Source organism: Nycticebus coucang, chromosome 20 (genome assembly GCF_027406575.1).
Source record: "Nycticebus coucang isolate mNycCou1 chromosome 20, mNycCou1.pri, whole genome shotgun sequence".
In the NCBI taxonomy this organism is placed as follows: domain Eukaryota; kingdom Metazoa; phylum Chordata; class Mammalia; order Primates; family Lorisidae; genus Nycticebus; species Nycticebus coucang.
This window is the reverse complement of record NC_069799.1, coordinates 59,716,804-59,737,080: the sequence shown is the minus strand read 5'-3', so window position 1 is coordinate 59,737,080 and position 20,277 is coordinate 59,716,804. Positions and strand designations below refer to the sequence as shown.

The window sequence follows — 20,277 nt, the reverse complement described above, 5'->3', positions numbered from 1 at the left end:
TTTTTTTTTTTTTTTTGAGACAGAATTTCACTCTGTTGCCCTTGGTAGAGTGCCGTGGCATCGTACCTCACAGCAACCTCAAATTCTTGGGCTGAACGCAGGGTACCCCAGGATGCTGGTGAGGGAGGGGAACCACTGAGAGAAAGGAACAGAGGAGCACCTGCCACAGTAACCTCGTTTTCTGGACGTCCCCGTCCCTGACCCAGAACTGAATCCACATATTGGAGAGGCATCAGCTTTCTAGGTCACCTCACAATATGGTTAATTTTTTAAAGTAGACAAAACATGAATAAAGGGCAGGGACTCACATTTAATGAGAGCCTGTCTGTGCAGATACCCTGTAAGGCCCTCTGTGCCACTCCTATCCACCACTGTTCTCACTGATGCATCTCCTGTGTCTAAAGGACAAAGACATCCTGACTCTGTAATAGGTTCTGTGGTTGGGTAAATGCTCCAAAATTAAACCAGCTTTGAAAGAGTTGGTCAATTTTTTTTTTCTTATTTTTCTTTCTAGCCCGAAAATCTGTTATACTACAGTCAAGACGAAGAGTCCAAAATAATGATCAGTGACTTTGGATTGTCAAAAATGGAAGGCAAAGGAGATGTGATGTCCACAGCCTGTGGAACCCCCGGCTATGTTGGTAAGGAGTGCAGAGTGTGTGTGTGTCTGTGTGTGTCCCCGTGTGTCCGTTTCATCAGTCGTCTTAAGCGGTGGAGCCTGGTATGTGATCACAGCTGCCTTCATTTCCCTTGTGGGAAGAATAAAAAGATTGAGAGATGCGGAAATGAGTTATCAGAGAAGTGATTTCCCCTGAAAACTTCTGAACATTTGGGTTGAAATCCCACTTGATTTGGTTGTGGGCCTGACTAGAAGCTGGGAGTTAATTTAGATGAATCCCCAGATTCCAATACCAGAAATATTGCCCATCTCTGTTTTCAGGTGATGGACAATGAGATTCTGACATTATAATAAGGCACAGACACAATAAAACATTCAAAATACTGACATAGAAGCAGCCAGGAAGAAAATAGTGATAGGAGGAACTTGGGCTAAACCTTGACACAGTCGCTCTCATGAATCAGTCAACCCTGATTTGTATAAAATTTTTCCTAAAATCATAACCCAGATTCTTTGTACTAAACATACAGAATGCAGAGAAGTCTACTGATGGATGTGAACATGTGGGTATGGAGATTGATCGTCTCTTCTGGGGACCTGGAGAGAGGCCCTTGGCACTGTTGTGACTTGTTTGGAGATCTTCATTTTTGACAGTGTGTCATTCACTCAGCAAACCCACTTGCAGCTGTGAGGGAGACGGACCTGGTGCTGCCCTCACAGAGTTGAGGTTTTAGCTGAAGTGACAGACAGCAAAGAGAAATGAACAGGGTCATTTCAGATCTGAGAGCCACAAGGAAGATAAAACTGGGAGCGTGATGTTGAACAAGGAAGGCAAAGAAGGAGAAGGACTGGGCTGAGAGGACAGGGAGGAGACTTGGGCATTTGCCTCAGTGACGGAGAAGCCAGACTTGTGGGGGTTTGAGGACAGCCCTCCACGTGGAGGGGTCAGCTTGTGCGAAGGCCCGAAGGCAGGGGGAGGGCGCGAGCTAGGCGCGTGTGAGAGCAGAAAGAAAGACGAGGTTGGAAGAGAGATTTGGAAAACGGAGACCAGGGCTGAATTCTTACCGTGCAAACTGTGATATCCTTTTGTCGTAAGCACAGTAAATGAGCCACCCTGAAAGAAAGGAGGTCGTGTTGGTGACAGCACCGTTCCTGTGTGTCTTCAGAGCAACCACAGGACCTTCCCTGGCAGGCTAAGGAGAGCGGCCTCGAACTGAGAGGGTAGGAGTGGGAACCGAGCATGCGGGACAGTCTGGATGACCCAGGGAGTACTTCACAGCCCTTCCAGTACTGATGTCAAACTCTGTGTCACAACTGTTTGTTTTCAAAGGGACACAGAGCAGGCTGAGGAGGATAGAAGGCAAAATGAGGGGAGGAGATCTAGAAGGAGGAGATGTGGGGTGGGCATTGCTGTGGGTGGGGCTGGTGGCCCTGGGGCGTGTGTGCAGCAGGCAGAGAGAGAGGAGTCAGCGCAGGCCCAGACGCAGATGAATAGCATGGCCAGTGTCTAGGAAAGTAGATGGTGGTTGCAAGGGTAGCCTGGGGCAGGGTGGCGTGTGTAAGATTTCTATAGTCCAGTCCATGCCCTCAGGCAATCAGCAAATTAAAAAATAAGGCAGTTTTTTTTCAGGCCTCTTTAAAAGCTGGCTGAGGGCTAAGTGGAGCCGGATACAGCCTCTGTGAATCACAGATACTAGAAAATGAAAAGATCTGTTAGGTCACCCTGCCGCAGCTCCTCCTTCCCATGGCTTTGCTCTCTTCAGCAAAGTCTCCAGGCTGAGACGGTGCCCGTGCTGCGGCCTGCCCGGCTCTGCCCTCAGACGGCGGCTGTCAGCCTGACTTGAGTGCCCTGCCAAGGAATATCCGTGATGCTCTTCTCGCATGTGGCTCTGAGGTCGGAAAACGCCAGCACTTCCTGAGCTGCATCCTGCTCCTCTGCATTCTGGGCACAGAAGGGCAGTTCCTCGGGCACTGAGAGGCTGCCATGGGCTCCCTCTGCTTCTGTTAATTGCTGTATCTGTCACTGCTGAGCCCAGGACTGTGACCCTCGCTCTTGCTATGCTAAGTGGCAGCTAATGGTGCTATTGGGCAATTCTCTTGTCAGATACCCAGTTTTCTTTGAGGAGGTCAGGGAAGAGGAGGACCCTAGGGATAGCACTATTCTGTTGTAAACCAGAACTGTTTCCTGCGTGCTGTGACTCCTCCCAGAGTCTGAGCCTGGAGTAAGCTGGGGAGGGCAACACATGTCTACTCCACGAGGACATCCCTTGGGCAGTCCCCAGCTGAGCTTGGGCTGTTTTCTCCCTCACAGTCTGTGGCAGACTTCTATTCAGCCATCCAGAGCTCAGCTTAAATGTTCCCTTCTTTGGATTGCTTTGCCAATACCCATCCTCTTTCATGGCCCTGGTTCTGATCACATTGTGTTAGGGTTCCTGTTTACCTGTGTCTCTCCCCTGCTGCCCTTGGGTTTTTCTCGGGCGGGGACTGTGTCTTATTCATCCTTCTGCAGACACTTGCTGAATAGAAACACAAGTATTGAATTCCCATGGTGTGCAGCATATGGTTGTTGCTTGGGATCCGTGGGGGATTGGTTCCAGGACACCCCCACCCCTAAAGATACCAAAATCTGTAGGTGCCCAAGTCCCTGATACAAAATGGTATAGTATTTGCATATTCCCTAGGCACGTCATCCCATATACTTTAAATCATCTCTAGATAACTTACAATGCTTAATGCAGTGTAAATGCTCTGTAAATAGTTGTACTGGATTGTTTTTACGACCTCAGAATGTTCCACAGTATTTATTTCGTGCTGCCTTCTGTTCTAGGCACTGAGGGTACATCAGTAGAAAGAAAAAACACAGATAAAAATCCCACCCTCGTGGCTCTTCCATTTGAGTGGGAAGGAGACAGACTGTAAGCAAATAGTTGAGTAAATTCATGTGTGTGTTACATGGCCCGAGCATGAGGGAGAAAAATGAAGCAGGAAAGAGGAGAAGTTGTATGGGGACTGTGGAGGCTGCATCAGCACCCACAGAGGCCAATGACAATTTTAAATGCAGCAGCCAGCAACCCTCACTTCGTCAGACGCATCGCAGCCTCCTTGCTCTTAGGAACCCTAGACAGAACTTCAGTGCTATGCTTGGGGCCACTTTAAACAGGGAAATGCCCCGCCTAAAAGTGACGAAATGTGAAAAACATGGCACCAAAAGAAGACTTTTTTTTTTTTTTTTTTTTTTTTTTTTTTGGCCAGGGCTGGGTTTGAACCCGCCACCTCTGGCATATGGGACCGGCGCCCTACTCCTTGAGCCACAGGCGCCGCCCAAGAAGACATTTTAATATAAGCAGAAACGAGAAGGCAGTGGAGCCTCAGTTCCTACCAGCCTAAAATGTGTGCATCGAGCAACTCAAATTCTGTCCATGCTGCATGTGTCCACAGATGGCCACGGAAGCATACACGTATTGACTTGGGGCTTACAAATAAATTTTAGGCTGTAGGCAAATTTATAAATACAGAATCTTTAATAATGAGGATCAACTCTGTCAGATATTAACCTACCGGTATGTTTTTAAAGCCATGAATCTGGGTGAGATTGCCAAGATGGGGCAAGGAAGGGTCCAAGGCCAAGTCCTGAGTGTGCGGATGGGACCAGCAGAGAGACGGAGATGGGGAAGGGGCAGTGGGTGAAGTGGGAAGAGAGCCAGGGGAGTGCAGCGTGCTAGCCTCCGAGAGGAGAAAGTGCTTCAAGGAAAAGGTGTCACACACCGGTTGTCAAGGAAGGTGAGGACCCAGCATTGAGCCATGGTTTTCAGGACCCTGAAGCCTGAATTCATGCAACTATTAGTGAAGTCTGTAGGAGTCCTGCAGTCAGGGCAATGCTGGGGAGAAGGCAAGACAAGTCTTGGCAAGAGAACACTCAGCATGATGTCAGCCTAGGGGCTGGACACAGCCGCCCTCCCTTCCGTGGTGGCTTTTCTCTAAAAGGCTGGTGTGATACCATTTTGACTCCTGGGCTACAGCCTCATTCCTGTCTGGAGCTTTTGTTTTGAGGAGGGCAGAGCCCAGCCCAGTTGAACAGCCATGAGACAGAAGGGGGAGAGTGCTGTCCTCCTGCTCCCAACTCTGGAGGCCTCACTGTCTCCCGTACCTGTCGGTTCCACTGCCTTTGGATTTAGAGAGAAATGTGTTTGTCTGGAATGAGGAGAAGCTTCTGTGGCCCCAAGGTGATCTCCAGCTTTGAGCTTTAGTTCATACTCTGAATAGGCAGCAGTGTTAGCTTCAGTTGGGGAATCGTCTTGTTATTATTTAAATGATTATTGAGCTGCCAGTATCAAGTTATTACATCAATTTAAACGATTTCTCTGAAAATGAAGAAACAATGAACAGAAAGGCTACAAGCATGCAGTGTGCACGGCCCCGCAGGAGAAGGCAGCCGAAGTCTAAGGTCTTTGGACTGCAGCCTTGTAGCAGTGCCCAGATTTCAAACACCCTTTCTAAGGAGCCATGGCTCAGGGAGACAGAGTGTCACGTCACTGATAGCGTGAGCTGCTGGCCATCTCTCTGTCCTCTGAGTCACTAAGTTGTGAGTGGCTCATAGAGCTGCCTCTGTTAACACCAAGAGGTCCTCAGCTAGACTGTGGCAGATGACACTTTAGGGACACATGACACAATGAACTAGACTATGGCAGGTGACACTTCAGGGACACATGACACTGTTTAAACTCTGAAGTAAAGGCTGACAGGCCAGGTGTGGTGGCTCACGCCTGTAATCCTACCACTTTGGGAGACCAAGCAAGACAGGTGGATTGCCTGAGCTCAGAAGTTTTGAGACCAGCCTGAACAGGAGTGAGACTCTAAAAGTATCTGGGCGTTGTGAGTGCCTATAGTCTCAGCTACTGAGGAGGCCGAGACAAGAGGATCTCTTGAGCCCAAGAATTTGAGGTTGCTATGAGCTGTGATGACACCACGGCACTCTACCCCAGAGTGTAGGCAAAATGACACTCTGTCTCAAAAAAAACAAAAAACTGTACAGGCTGATGGGGAATCATCCGAGTTAGAATGACCAGGAGCAAACACATGGGGGAAGTGGGATATGGGGGAAGGCGGGAACTCAGGCAAAGACAGGAGAGTTCAGAAGCAGGGGAGAGAGCCCCAGCTGCCTCTTGTGAGGTCTGGGGGAAGGCGCAGGCTCATGCGCTTGGAGACAGGGCTGCTGTAAGTAAGTACTTGCAGTGATTTAGGAGGAATGCTGGGTCCATCTGGCGGAAATTAGTTCTGCAGGGTAACTTGGTAGCTGTCAATGTGGTATTGACTGGGCTTTGGGATTTATCTAATTGAATCAAGGATAACATTCCCCTTGATGTTGACAGTAAGACGGAAAAGTCAGAGCTAAGAAAGTTAGTAAAATTACTTATATATTGCCTGCTCAGCCACATTAATTAAAGTATCCTGGGTTCGTTGACTCACTGAACATCAGCTGTAAGTGACAGAAAGTGTCCACAGCGATCATGTAATTGACAAGCAACGACAAACTCCTGTCTGTGTGGTAGAGGACAGCCAGTGGCTTTATTTCTTAATGTTGCTATGTGCACAGTGATACGACTGCTCAGATTCTGTGGTTTTAGTTTTGGTTCCAGAAAAAAATCAAATTATTTTAAACGAACGTTCAACCTTTGTCTAGGTCAAGTGGCAAAGTATCTCCGAAGAAAAGGGCAAGCATGTTGCCCCCTTCCCAACAGGGTGATTTCGGGAATCCTAAACTTCATACAGAATGGGAGAGAAGGCATTAACCGTTGATGCTTTTGAGTAAAGTGAGCTTTTTTTTTTTCACTAAGCCTTGCTGAGTGATGATTCATCACTTTGCAATATTTCAGTTGGTGTGCACAGCATGATCACACTGTTCCATTATGGATGTCACTCAGAAACAGGAGGAGCACTTCCCTCTGGTCCACTGTTCTGTTTATAAAGCAGGAGCATGCCTTGGGTTTTAGATGGTGGCCGAAGACTATGTCACTAAGGCCATCGAGGGAGACGTCATCCCACTTTCCTTCCAGAGCTTAGTGGCAATGTTGCCCAAACCACCGTGACAGCCGTCTTTGGTCTAACTCTGCCTTAACTTGCCTAAAATGTGCTAAACATGTTTCATCTTGTTCTTCTCTAAATGGAGGTGGAGAACAGTTGGTCAACATTCTCGGCATATTTTTCACCCAGTTAGAGGAATGCTTTTAATTCAGGGATAGCTGAATTTTTAGAACTCAATATGGGACTTTAGATTAGGATGAACTCTTGGAAACCAGAGATTCCAGCCAGCACAGTGTTGGGGTGGAGACCTCCATCTTCATGGCTGGCCAGCCTCGAGTTGGTGACATTCACAGCAAAGGAACTTGAATGCAAGTAGCCTGTGTATCTCTGCCTTTGATTAGATTCCAGGGAGGCCTGAGGCTCAAGCTCCTGGGTTCTCAGTTTCTTGTATACAAAATAAACATGGTGGACTAAATGTCCCCTGACAGTTTTTTCCGGCTCTAATATTATGTGGTTCTACGGACTTGTGACTCAGTATCCTTTAAATATGATGCTGTCATTTTTCTCTGGGCATCAAGTTAATCCCAGGCTGTACAGCAGGAGGTGAGCTGTGGCCAAGCAAGCGGAGCTTCATCTGTGTTGACAGCCACTTGCATCGCCACTGGGCTCCACCCCTGTCATATAAGCAGGGCATTAGAGTCTCATATTAGCGTGACCCCTACTGCAGACTGTGCGTGCGAGGGATCGAGGTTGTATGCTCTTATGAGAGTCTAACATCTTATGATCTGGAGCTGTAATGTGCTGGAATCACTCCAAAACCATCTCCCCTACCCTCCTCCCAGTCCACAGAAAAAATTATCCTCCATGAAACCACTCCCTAGTGCCAGAAAGGTTGGGGACCACTGCCCTAAGTGATGGTAATTCTTTTTGTTTCTCCTCACAGCCCCTCTTCACTGTGGTAGCTTCCCTCTCCCGAGCTTGCTTTTCATTTGTTTCTCACTTAAATATCATATTTTGGTCCATGACTGTAAGCATTACATCATTGTTCTCATCCTCTCAGACTGTTGGTGTTGAAACAGGACTTTATATAACTGAGAAATTGTCATACAGGGACAGACGAGTAGGCGGAGGACCAGATAAGAATTCTCTCTCCCTTCTCGGGAGATACTCAGACACAGCCTGCAGCAAGCACCCCGTCACACTGTGAGCCACAGCCGGACCCCATCTGCTAGAGGACCAGACCCCTAAGTGGGAGATTTGTGGGGGTTGTACCCCTTTGGAATGTGGGTGAAGCAAACTCAGCCTGCTCTGGAGAAGCCCCCACCCCCAACATGTATGGTCCCACAAAAGCACCCTTAACACAGGGGTTTTAAAGCATTTTTATTCCCTCTGGAATGTCTTCGTAACTCTTCTCTAAATACTTGATGTGGGAAGAAGTTCACAGTTTCTGAACTGGGGCCATTTTGTTGTAGGGAGGAAGGCAGCATTTCATAACTTGCTTTTCTTTTCTTTATAGTGATTAAAAATCAATACATTGGGATGCCTTTAACAGTCTTCTTAATTTTGAAGTGTCAATTCTTGACAGATTTCAGAAGAAAGGATTGGCCTTCAGTACAAAGTAGCCATGACCTTGTAGTCACATCCCATGTAAGATGGGAGGCCGAGTCTCCACACAACCTGCAAGGACCACACAGTAGGGTTATTTGATTGCTCTGGAATGCCTTCCTCAGAACGTTTGACTTCTTTCAGCCCACTGAATTTCAAGTCTCTCCCACATTTCTAAACCCAAGTAACCCTCAAAGCTTCTAGCCCCTGCCGATTCCTTAGCCCTGTGGTCCCCAGATCCCAGGCCTTGGTCCATTACTGATCTGTGGTCTGATAGGAACCAGGCTGCCCAGCAGGAGGTGAGTGGCAGGTCAGTGAAGCCTCATCTGTATTTGCAGCCACCCCCCATCTCGCATCACCGCCTGAGCTCCACCTCCTGTCACATCAACAGCGGCATTAGATTCTCAGGGGAGCTCAAACCCCACTATCAACTGCACGTGAGGGATCTAGGTTGCATGCTCTTACAAGAATCTAATTGCCTAATGATCTGAGGTGGAGGTGTAAAGCTCTTCAATAATCCTAAAACCTCTTCCCCCAACTCTGGTCCGTGGAAAAATTGTCTTCTGTGAAATAGCTTCCTGGTGCCCAAAAGGTTGGGGACCACGGTAGTAGCCAACCCAGCTCAGATCAGAATGGACATTATGAGCCAGCATAGTACTCTCATGGGAACTTTCATGCCTAGGGTAAAATTTAAGGGTACTGGGAAAATCAGGGTGAGCCGCTCTTTGGCAATACACTTTTAGTAAATCACAGCGCTGGGTGAAGAATAAGAAAGAGGAAAGGAATCTACACCAACAGGAAGAGACCAGAGATCCTTCTACTCCTCTCCTGAGACTCTGGGTAGAAGAAAAACATAGGAAATGATTCTGTATTTCAGCCATATTTTTATTTACCAACTATCTAGATGACAATACCCCAAACTTGAGTGAAGCAACAGCTGTTTGAAACTGTGTGATAGGTGCTCATGGCAAAGCCCCTGTGATTTTTTTCTCTTTTTTTAATACCCCATTGCTCAGCAGGCCTGACTAAGCACATTCAGTGTCACCTCCTGTTGTGATGAGTTCTTACTGAGGCCTCATGCTCCCCTGAAATGTGGGCCTGAGGTTCTAGCAACACAAAAGTGAAATTTTATTTTCCTTGATCTTCAGAATTTTATTTAGCATCTCTGAACCAGGCCACTGCTGGGTAGAAACATCATCTTGGTCTCCCTGTTTACAGAAATCTCCCCTACACCTGTCTGACGCCCAGTATCGTGGGCTCTTTGAAAGTCTACTGCAGTTGATGTAGTAGACTTCCCACTCATCCACCAGCGGGGAGCAGTGTTTCTTTGGTGGGAAGTTCCTTGGAGGAACTGGCTGTGATCCAAGTGTCTGTCCCTGGACACGGTTATCTAATGGTGTTTCTTAAATGAGAGAAGGTAATGGGCAGCAACTCAGTTGAGCTCCAGTTCTTTCCCATGAAGGCATAACTCTGGGACATAGGGACAGGTGGCCTTCAAGACAGGAAACCCAGGCACAGAAAGGTAATAAAATCTCTGCAGAGCCCAGTCTGTAATTCCGTTGTCTGATTCAGGGCTGGATCTGAGATAACACTTTTACTTGGAGTAAGTTCAGTATTTTCAGTTGTATTCAGAGCAAGTTTAACTTCAAGATCAAAAATGCTTCTCTTGTTGTGGGATGATCTTGCCTGTCTCGGTCCTCTCCTGTTGGGCAGCCACAGCTGGTCCCTGGTCACTTCTGTGACTTATGTCTCCACTCAGTACCAGAGAACAGGAGCACCACGGGGTGGGGGAGAATATGTCCTTTTCACCCCATAAAACCAGTGACCCCCAGGGACCCAGCCCATGGGGGAAGCTCAGTAACTACTGATTAAGGGACCCAGGTCTCGTTGGCTCTGGACCATCCTGTCTTTCATCTTCTAGCACTGAGGGCTTCTCCCTCCCAATGTGACCCTGTCCTGCCCCACGGGAGGTGGCCACCTTTGAAGGACTGGAAACAAATCGCCTTGAACTTGAGCTTCTCAGTCTCCTCCACCCTCTCCACAGACGCTGCTCTTTGGCACATCCTTGAGTGCCCAGGGACAGAGAACGTTCTTTTGCTACTTTATCAGTGTGAGGACTGGTCACCGTATCCCTCTGCCCCTCAGGACGGCTGCCGTCTTGGTTCTCTGTTCCACTTGGTTAAGCCTTTTTCTTCTCTCTCCTTCAGTGAGGAAAATCAGCAATTTAATTGTTTTCAAAATAAAATGAAAGGTTTCTGAAAAAAATTTTTTTAAATCTCTGGAGTCCCTCCCTTCACCAGGAGTACTGTCTCTAAGTCAAATGTAAAATAGCTTGCTTTAGAGAAGACATTTCCCGCAAAGTGGAATTTTCCCCACAAAGTGGAATTTTCCGTAAGTGGGCGGGTAGTGAGTCTCACAGTAGTAAACCAAATTACTTTAAATTCTAAACCTAGTATTTTATAAAGAGCATGAGCTAAGCTGGAGCTCCAAGGAGGACCACATCAGTCCCTGTGCAGGCTTCTGGGATGCTCTGCTGAGGCTGCGTGTTTTGCGTGGAGATTAACCTTTATTTGTCACTGTGAACCAAATAAGACAATGAGATGCTGTTTCACTAGGAATAGCAAAGAAAGCTGAGTTCATAGCATCTAAGATTTGATCATGAAGAAGCTTCTGAGAGATCAGTTAAAAGAATATTTTTTTCTGCCTTTTACCCCTAAACCTGGTAATTTTAAAACCCCTTTGTGAAAGATTTTAAAGGAGCATAATATGAGTGACAAAAACGTTCACACAGAGAAAAATGCTCCTCTTTTCTCTCCCCAGTTCTTGGTAGAAATCATTTGTTTTCGACAAGGTATTCAGCAAGTGATCCTGCTCCTCCCTGATGCTGGCACTTTCCAGTTGACAGGCGCTGCGTTCCAGAATTCTTCTTTCGGCCCATCTCTTTAATTTTTCCTATACCTACTCATCAAAAATATTTGAGGCATGCAATTTATTTGTAGCTTGGTTATATGGAACTTGGAAAACATTTTCCTATAGAAAGGATGACTGATGAAGTTGGGTTCAGTTGAGTAGCCAAGTGGTGACCAAGCAGGACGTGCTTAACACTGGACACTTGCGGACTAGAACCATGTCCTGACCTCCAGTTGTGGGAGGTCTGGCATTGATGGTGTGGTCCACACCACAGTAAAGGGATGTGTGAGCTAGGGTGGGAGTCACAGGAGGCTCATGTGTTACAGGATTTGGGTGAATGGACCTGAAACCCAGCGGTCTTGTCCAATGCAGGTCACCCCGTGCCCCCCATTGTGCAGCTACCCCTGCCTAAGCCCTCTCCCCCCACATCTAAAAGGCTGACTTTGACCCAGCCAAAGTTGGAAGACTGCACCTGCCACCCATCTTGCCTATGTCCCTTTCATCACCTCCTGCCACCCATCTTGCCTATGTCCCTGGGGGGAGGGTCTCTGCAGCCACTGTCAGGCCCCAGAGACTCTGCCTTGTCACTTGAGTCCACCCCGTCCCCTCTGTCATGACTGTACCAGGACAGTAGTCATTTCTTGCTCTACCTTGGACAGGTGGCATCACAGACAAGCCACTGAGCCCAAGTAAGGTCTTTTCGATTCGAAGTCTTCCACTACTGGGGGTGGAGTGATTGCCAGCTCTTCCTTTCCCTCTGGCACCAAGGGCTGCTCCCTCCCAACGTGACCCTGTTCTCCCTCACAGGAGGCGGTCATCTTTGAAGGACTGGGAGGAGAGGCAGAGCAAACATCCAGAAAGGGGATAAGAATTCTTCCCCGTGTCATTAAAAGAAAACGTTCTTTCTCCCTGATGAAGAAGCTCTTTCTTCAGTATCTCCAGGCAGTAGTGGTGGGGAGTGGAACAGGAGCTGTGTGGCCCAGACCCTCATCACTTTCCGAGGATAGACTGTGCTCTGTGTCTCTGTGGCCTGCAAGCTCGGTTGTCTTCTGAAAACTTATAAATTGGATGCTGTGTTTTTTTAGAATTGCCACAGAGTTGTTGTCAAGTAGATGAGACTAATAACGTAACACCGGGCAGTTTCTTGGTTCTCAGCATGAAACTAACCTCTAACTGATCAGAATGAGAAGTGAACTCTCCTAGGGTTAGGAATCAGGAAAATGGGGTTATGCCGGAACCACTAGGTGAATTCAGCAGGTTGGGAAACAATGGGACCAGCTGCGGAGCACAGGAGGGAGGTAAGCGGGACAGAAGAGAGCCCTGCAGGTCTCTGGGGTTCATTGTGGTTTGGTCACCACATCACATTATCAAGAGGATTTTGAATTTTGCCTGCAGAATATTTTTTTCAAGAATTTCTGTGATATGAACAGTAGCTACTGAAGTGATCTAGTTTGGGCTCTGTCAAACAATACTCCAGAGGACCCTGGGTTCCAGCAATCTCATCACAAGTGCAGTTAGAATTTAAGCTATTGGTAATTTGTGTAATTTTTTAAATACGTGAAGTTGGTGGGAATATTATGTCCACGTCTTTTTTATCATTATGTTACACTTCTAGCTTCATTCTCTGTGTTTGTTTCCCAGTGCAAGGAAGGACGTCTCCAGAAAGCAGATGGTTTACCTGCCTCCAATTGGTTTGAAAAATATTTGTATTTTGTTAGTAAGACACAGCTCCAAAAAGAACAAAAAGTGTTTGGCATAAATATGTAAATTCCCACCTCCAATATTGTTACCCTGATATTTACTTATTAATAACATAGAACTTTTCCCTAACAGCCAGGCTGTTAATCCAGCAATCTTTTTTTATAACCATGTACTCAACAGTCCATAAACTTTACATCTAAAGCAGAATCTCACATTTTAAAAATTGTTTAAGTGTAGTTGGTCTGTGGCTTCGAGAATCTTAACTATCTCAAGGAACATCCATGCATGAAGCAGAAAAGTCAGCCACTTGCTTATGAAGTGTGTGCATGCCTGGCACAGTCCCCAGTGTGCTGGTGCATTCGCCAGATGGGAGGTGACGTGTGTGATGGGCCCTTGGCATATGGATTTCTAGAAGGAAACCATGTTCTTTATTCTTTCATTTTCTGAACAGCAGATCATGGCCAGTACATTCCTCTAACACAGTAGTTCTCAACCTTCCTAATGCCGCGGCCCTTTAATACAGTTCTGTGGGTCGTGACCCACTGGTTGAGAACCGCTGCTCTAATAGATGATGAAGAGGAGGAAGCTGTTCTTTTAAGGAATCCTCCCTCCCACCACGCCTGGTGCTCCAGGTCCATGATCATGGGGCAGACACAGGCAGAGCATTACCTCCTCCTAGCAGGGAAGCTGCGTGACCATGACCGTGGTCCCTTACTCCTGCTCTGTTGCTCATGGCTCAGGACTTCGGCCCCGTCTTTGCTTATCGGTTATAGAAGCAGCTGTCAAAGGTCCCCACAGCTTTCTTCTCTCTGTTCCTTTCTCGTGTATCTGGCACCCTTGGGCACCTGCCAGGACATGAGGTTGTGTTGTCCAGCTTGCCCCGAGCTCCCAGGACCTCTGCATGGTTTAACATCTGGTTCTAAGGAGTGGCCGAGCTGCGCTAACTGTCCGTCTCACTGAAGAGCCCTGGAGATCCCTGTGACCCAAAACACCCGGGCCTCAGCCCCAACCTGCCATCAGCTCGGGAGGAGGGGGAGCTGACCAGGCACCTCTGCTTCGCGAGCCATCTGTGCCCCTTGTAAACTGTCCGTCAGGCCATGAGGCTGACACGTGGGTCCCCTTGCACACATGTCACTTCTCACCATCCGTGCTCATTTGCCCACTCAGACCAGAGCTCCAGCTCCAGGACGGCACACCTCCTAAGGCAGAGACGTTTACTGCGATAAATGCTCTCTCTTGTCAGTTCCCATGATAGAAGAGTCTGGAAATAGGCTCTTAGCAAGTGTGGGGGAGGAGGCCTCACTGTAGCCAGCACCCACTACCCGACTACCCAAGGGTTGCTCTTCTGATTCCTGAATTCCTTCACTCGTTTTGTAGTTCTTTTTTTTTTGTTCTTTTTGCTGCTACACTGAGGATGAACATAGCAAAGAAAGTCTCTGCTAAAGGCAACTTCATCAGCTGCAAATTTGTTTGTTTTGTTCTTGTTTAAAAAAAAATTAAAATCTGATAGGGAGTTTGGAGGAATTGGGGGCTGAAATCCAAAATTAGATTTGGGGGATTATGTGTGGATTGTATTTCTGATGCCTCTATGTTTGAACATACCATTCTTGCTCAGAAAGATATTTGTGTCAACAGAATGAATGAATGAATGAACGAACTAATCTCCTATTCATTTTTCTGCAAAAGGACTTTTTTCTTCCAGACTAAAGAAGCTTTCACCTCAGTAAACTGTGTCTAGGGGGAAGAGCAGGGACAAGGGTTACAAATCCCAACTCTTCCCTGTCTGGCTGTGTGATGTGCAACGAGTTGCTTAACTTCTCAGAGGCTCATTTTTATTGTCTGTCAGGTGCAGATAGTGTTAATTGTCAGGGTTGTTCAGAGGATCACAGTAGAAAACATCCGTGAATGACTCACCCAAGTCCCGGGCGGTGCAGGCACTTACTACAGGTTAAGTCCCTTCTGAAAGGGAGTTGATGCAGAAGCCGCTGTCTAGCCGGATCACCTTGGCCACGTCACTTGAGCTCTCAGCATCTCTGTGGCCTCCCCGTAATTTGGGAGTAATGATGATGGTGGTAATAGCAGTTGCCCCCAAGGATCACTGGGGTGAGTTTTGATGCACCCAAAGCTCACAGGAAACATAATTCAGTGTGTACAAGAACCTCATCAGCGATAGCTATTTTTATTTTGAGGGGGAAGAAGGTTTTACTCATGAATAAGATGCGCTGCCTCTTCTGTGTTTAACTACTCTTTGTGCAAATACATATTCAGTGCCACTTGTGCCAGACACCGCTGGTCTGCAGACACCAGGCACATAGCTGCCCCTGGCTGCAGCCACGAGGCCAGGAACAGGGAGTGTGGGAATTACACAAAAGGAGCCCAGATTTCTGCAGTGGACGACCCTAATGCACGGTGCTGTAGGGCCGAGAAAGCAAGTCAGGTCACATTTTTTCCTGTTTCACAGATGAGATGAGAAAATGAAATGGGTGCTGACAGCCCACTCCAAGCCTCCAGAAAGGAGCCGGGGGCAGGCTCAGTGGGTTCCCAAAGACCAGATTTAGCCAGAAGCTCCGCTGCACCCCAAGCTCTGGGGAGTGAGGGCTGGGCTTCACCTAGCAAAGTCCATAAATGCTGCCTTCAGTTGATGTGAGGTGAGATAGCATGCTCCAGACCCCAAATTGGGTATTGTCTTTCTGTGTCAGCCTGCTCTGAGCAGTAGGGCTTAGAACTGCCATCAGAGAGCTGCCAGTTCTGTGTTTGTTGATTGAATTTGACTGATAATCTCCAGCCACACACACCCTTCATTTCTCCCCCTAGTAATTAAAAAAGCCAACAAATAAAATGGGTCATACCCCTCTGCTCAATGTTCAGACTTACAGCAAGTTCAGCCTTAAAGAATGGCGGAGAAAAAAGAAAGAAAAAAACATCTAAAACTGTCATTGGCATTGAAAGCACCAGACAGCCTCTCTTCTTTATCACCCCACAGCTCCTGAAGTCCTGGCCCAGAAACCTTACAGCAAAGCGGTCGACTGCTGGTCCATCGGGGTGATTGCCTATATCTTGTGAGTACTGCTTCCCACCTGGGCCTCTTGGCCACCCCCTCCACCTGTTTATTATTGTGGCAAAATATATATAACACTAAAGTTAGTGTCAGCCTCATTTGAGGGCAGAATTCACTGGCATTACGTGCATTTACAGCGTTGCACAGCCATCACCACCGTCCACTCCCAGAACTCTCTCGTCATTCCAAACTGAAGCTGTGCACACCATAAGCAGAAACTCCCTTTCCCTGCCTCCCCAGTAACCTGGACTCTACTTTCTAGGAATTCAACTACCTCATACATGTGGAATCCTATATAATATTCGTCTTTTCCGTGTTAGGCTTATCTCACGTAGTATAACGTTTTCAAATTTATCCACATCATAGCATGTGTCGAAATCTCCTTTTTTAAAGCTGTGTTTTCTGTTGTACAGATAGACCCCACTGCCTTTCCGGGCACTCATCCACTGGTAGCCATCCGGGTTGTTTTCACCTTCGGGAACTTTGCATAACGCTGCTATGAACTTGGGCGCACAAACATGTGTGTGAATCCCTTGGGGTAGGGTGTCTGTACATGCAGCTATAAGGAGTTGCATGTTGACAAGTGTTTCTTAGCATTCCTGGAATAAGCAGTTTAAAGCCATGATGTCAATATGGAGAATCCTCAAAGAATTCAAAATAGACCTTACATTTGGTCCCACAATCCTATTACTAGGCATCTACCCAGAACAAAAAAATTATTTTATCATAAGGACATTTGCACTAGAATATTTATCGCAGCTCGATTTACAATTGCCAAGATGTGGAAACAACCCAAGTGCCCATCAACCCATGAATGGGTTAATAAACTATGGTATATGTATACCATGAAATACTATTTAGCCATAAAAAAGATGGAGACTTTACATCTTTTGTATTAACCTGGACAGAGTTGGAGAACATTCTCTTTAGTAAAGTATCACAAGAATGGAAAAGCTTAGTATCGAGTATCCAGTGTACTCAATACTAACATGAAGCCAGTAGATGAATTAATACATGCCCACACAAGAGAAAAATTCAATTTAATTCAAGTTGGGGTGTGGGAGAAGAGGAAGGTGGGAGAAGAGAAAGGGGGGGGATTGGTGTGCTCTCGCCTACTGGGCACGATGTAAGGGTATATGTTACATCTCCCAGGTGAGGGGCACAGCTGCGACAGGGACCTTGCCTAACCAACACACACATTGCAACCTAATTGTTTCTGCCCTTATGTTAATCTGAAATGGCTCAGTCGGTAAGGCGCCGGCCCCATATACCGAGGGTGGTGGGTTCAAACCCAGACCCCGCCAAACTGCAACCAAAAAATAGCCGGGCATTGTGGCGGGCGCCTGTAGTCCCAGCTGCTCGGGAGGCTGAGACAAGAGAATCGCTTAAGCCCAGGAGTTGGAGGTTGCTGTGAGCTGTGTGAGGCCACGGCACTCTACAGAGGGCCATAAAGTGAGACTCTGTCTCTACAAAAAAAAAAAAAAAACAGTAAACAAATAAAGCGATGATGTATTAGTTCAGGCTACTGTAACAAATGCCACCGAGTGGATAATTTAACCAATTGACATTTATTTCTTACAGAGAGAAATGGCTAAAAGTCCAGCTAAATTCAGCTCCTGATGAGGGCTCTTTTCCTGGCTTTAGACAGCCAGCTTCTCTCTGTGTCTTCACGTGGTGGAGAAAAAGCGCAGCAGAGCAAGCTCCCTACTGTCTTTTCCAAACTAGTTCATGGTAAAGAAAGTGGAATCATCACGGTTGGTGAAGGGAAACGGAGGACAGTGTGGAGGAGAGAGAAGCCCTGAGTAAAAACACAGTTCTGCTAGTGAAGAAGGCAGGAAGTGGATTGGCAGTAGGCAACTAACCACATCTGCTGCGGCCCACAGCTAGGAAAATGTTGGAAAGAAGGCCAGTAGTTAGAGCTGGCACCAAGACAGGGTATCAGCATGTGACACTTAAGAAGTAGGCTAGTGCCAGAGCAGAGAGGCATGGTAGAAAGTTGGGATTTTAATCAAGGGTAGCGGGAAGCCAAGAAGGAGTTTGAACAGAGATGTGACCCAACCTGGTGTATGTGAGGGTATTGCTCTGGCTACTCTGTGAAGAAGGCAGTGGAGGGCAAGTGCAGAAGGGGGAGACTGGTTGGCACCTCTGGTCAGAGGAGCGGCGGCAGTTGCATCCCCTGGAGAGGCAGCGATGGGGGGAGACAGGTGGAGAGAGCTGAGATGTGTCTTGGATGCGGGTATGAAGGAGAGGGATGTTTCAAGGTTAAGTCCCAAGTTTTTGGCTTAAGCAACCATGTAGGTGATTAAGAAAAGAGAAAGGGGAGGAATAAGCATAGGGGGTGGGCAAGATCAAGAATTTAGTTTTGGGCTCATTAAGCTTGAGACCCCTTTGAGGCGTGTGCTGAACAGCGTACGCACACGTGGCGCTCAGCAGAGGTCTGAGATGGGGATGTGGGCACCTGGTCCAGGTGTGACTTGAATAGTGGCACATCCAAATCCTTCTAATTTCAGTGCACGGTTTGCCAGGGTTCAAGTGTAGTATTAAGCAAACACATACTGTATTTCTTGACTTCTGTTTCAAGTACAAGCTTGATGAACTCACATTTGATGGTTTCCTGGTCACAACCAGTTTTGCCCCAGAGACTGGTCTAAGTTCATGACTGTCAGACTTGAAGATGGCAGCCTGGGCTTCTGTTTTCCTTGGTGGTCTCTGGAGCTCTGAGAACCGCAAGCAGAGAGTGGCTGGACTGTTGCATGTCTCAGTGACACTCTGTAGGTTGTTCAGAACCCTGTGGTGATAGGCCAAATCCAGGATGTAATTTAGCACATAACATGGTCATGCTTTAGAGACCCAGCAACCTTGAATTTATTATCCTCAGTAGATAAATCTGTTCACAAATCTGTCTTATCTCTCCACGTAGATTGTCAGTGCTCCAGTGAGAGGCACCGAGTCTTTGTCCTCTTTGTGTCATTAGCACCCGGCACAGTGTCTGGAATGGAGCAGGTGCTCGAGAAGGGCTGGTTGTTGACACTGATCAGGGACTGGCAGCCTGACGTACAAGGAGGCTTAAGCACTGCTGCAGGAGTTCCTGGAGCGAGGCAGTAGGCGCACCCCCGCTCCAGGCATGTCTAGAAGGTTGGGTGAGGCTGACACCAGCAGAGACAAGAGCGTCAAGCAGGAGAGGCACCTGTGCACGGGGGCAGAGCGCTGTGGCCCGTGTGAGGCCTCATGAGGATGCCCTGTGGATATTTGGCCTGATTTGGTGCTAATGGTACAGGCTGGCACTGGATGGAGCCAGGGTTGGAAGGTCGAAGGCTCAGGTCTCAGACTCCTCCTCCCTCCCCCCTCCCCCTGCACCCCTGCGCCTGATCGCCCCTTCCTACCCGCACCTGCAGACTCACGAACAAGGCCACGACCAGCAGGCAGCTCCCCTGTGACAGGGGACCACATGGCACGCTCCTTGTCCTTTCTACCAAAAGGGTCAGCCCTGGGGGGGGGGGGGGGTTCAGAGTGCAGTGCGATTATTTTCACTTGCTACACCTGTCACACTGAGCGATCAGACGGTATACAGTGGCTGTGACAGGCCACCGCACCACGCTGGCTCCTTTCCACACGCCGTGTAAACATCCCTCAGTTTGCAGGTTTTTGATAGATGGGCTGTCCCTTTTGGTCTCCACACTTACTTCTCTGTTATCCATCATTTGGAAGGAGAGGTATTTTTTTCTATCAAGGGTACTCATTTTTTATAACACACAGATGGGTCCCTATCCTACCAGGAGTCTTCTTCTGGGGATTAGGACTCGCAACAAAGTCTTTGTGGACATCACTTATGTAGCGCGGAAGGGCTGCAGATGAGAGGGTGGGGCCCACAGTGAGCGTTGTCAGTGTCCAGGGTGACAGGCACAGCTCCCGAGGTGCAAAGTGACATTTCATGGGCCAACCTCGATTTTGTAATAGTAAAAAAAACATGCTGAGGGATGGCACGTGCTGTGGAGAAATGTGATGAATAGTGTAAAAGCTGCGGCCCGGTGTTCACATACCTGTAATCCCAGCACTTTGGGAAACCTGGAAAGGACGATCACTTGAGCCTGGGAGTTTGAGACTAGCACGGGCAACATAGTGAGACCCCTTATCTCTAAAAATAGATAAATTAGCTGGGCGTGGTGGTGCATGCCTGTAGTCCCAGCTACTCAGGAGGCTGAGGCAGGAAGATCACTTGAGTTTGAGGCTATTGCAAACTGTGATCACACCACTACACTCTAACCTGGAGTGAGACCCTGTCTCACAAATAAGAAACGGTAACAGCAAAAACCCCAAAAGCTGAAAAAGATCCTAAGGAAGCTCCCACTGCCACATTGAAGCA

General features: G+C 47.6%; 1 protein-coding gene across 9 annotated transcripts in view; it reads left to right on the top strand.

Annotated features, from left to right (window-relative positions):
* Positions 1 to 20,277, top strand: part of CAMK1D (calcium/calmodulin dependent protein kinase ID) — a 392,843-nt gene that overhangs the window by 338,650 nt on the left and 33,916 nt on the right. For all 9 annotated transcript variants that reach the window (XR_008376200.1, XR_008376199.1, XM_053572401.1 and 6 more), the window contains 2 exons: positions 515 to 641; positions 15,840 to 15,915. Coding sequence is in view for 7 of the 9 variants with exons in the window: in XM_053572401.1 (XP_053428376.1) it covers positions 515 to 641; positions 15,840 to 15,915 (203 nt within the window). In the remaining 2 variants the exon portion in view is untranslated. The remainder of the gene's footprint in view (positions 1 to 514; positions 642 to 15,839; positions 15,916 to 20,277) is intronic.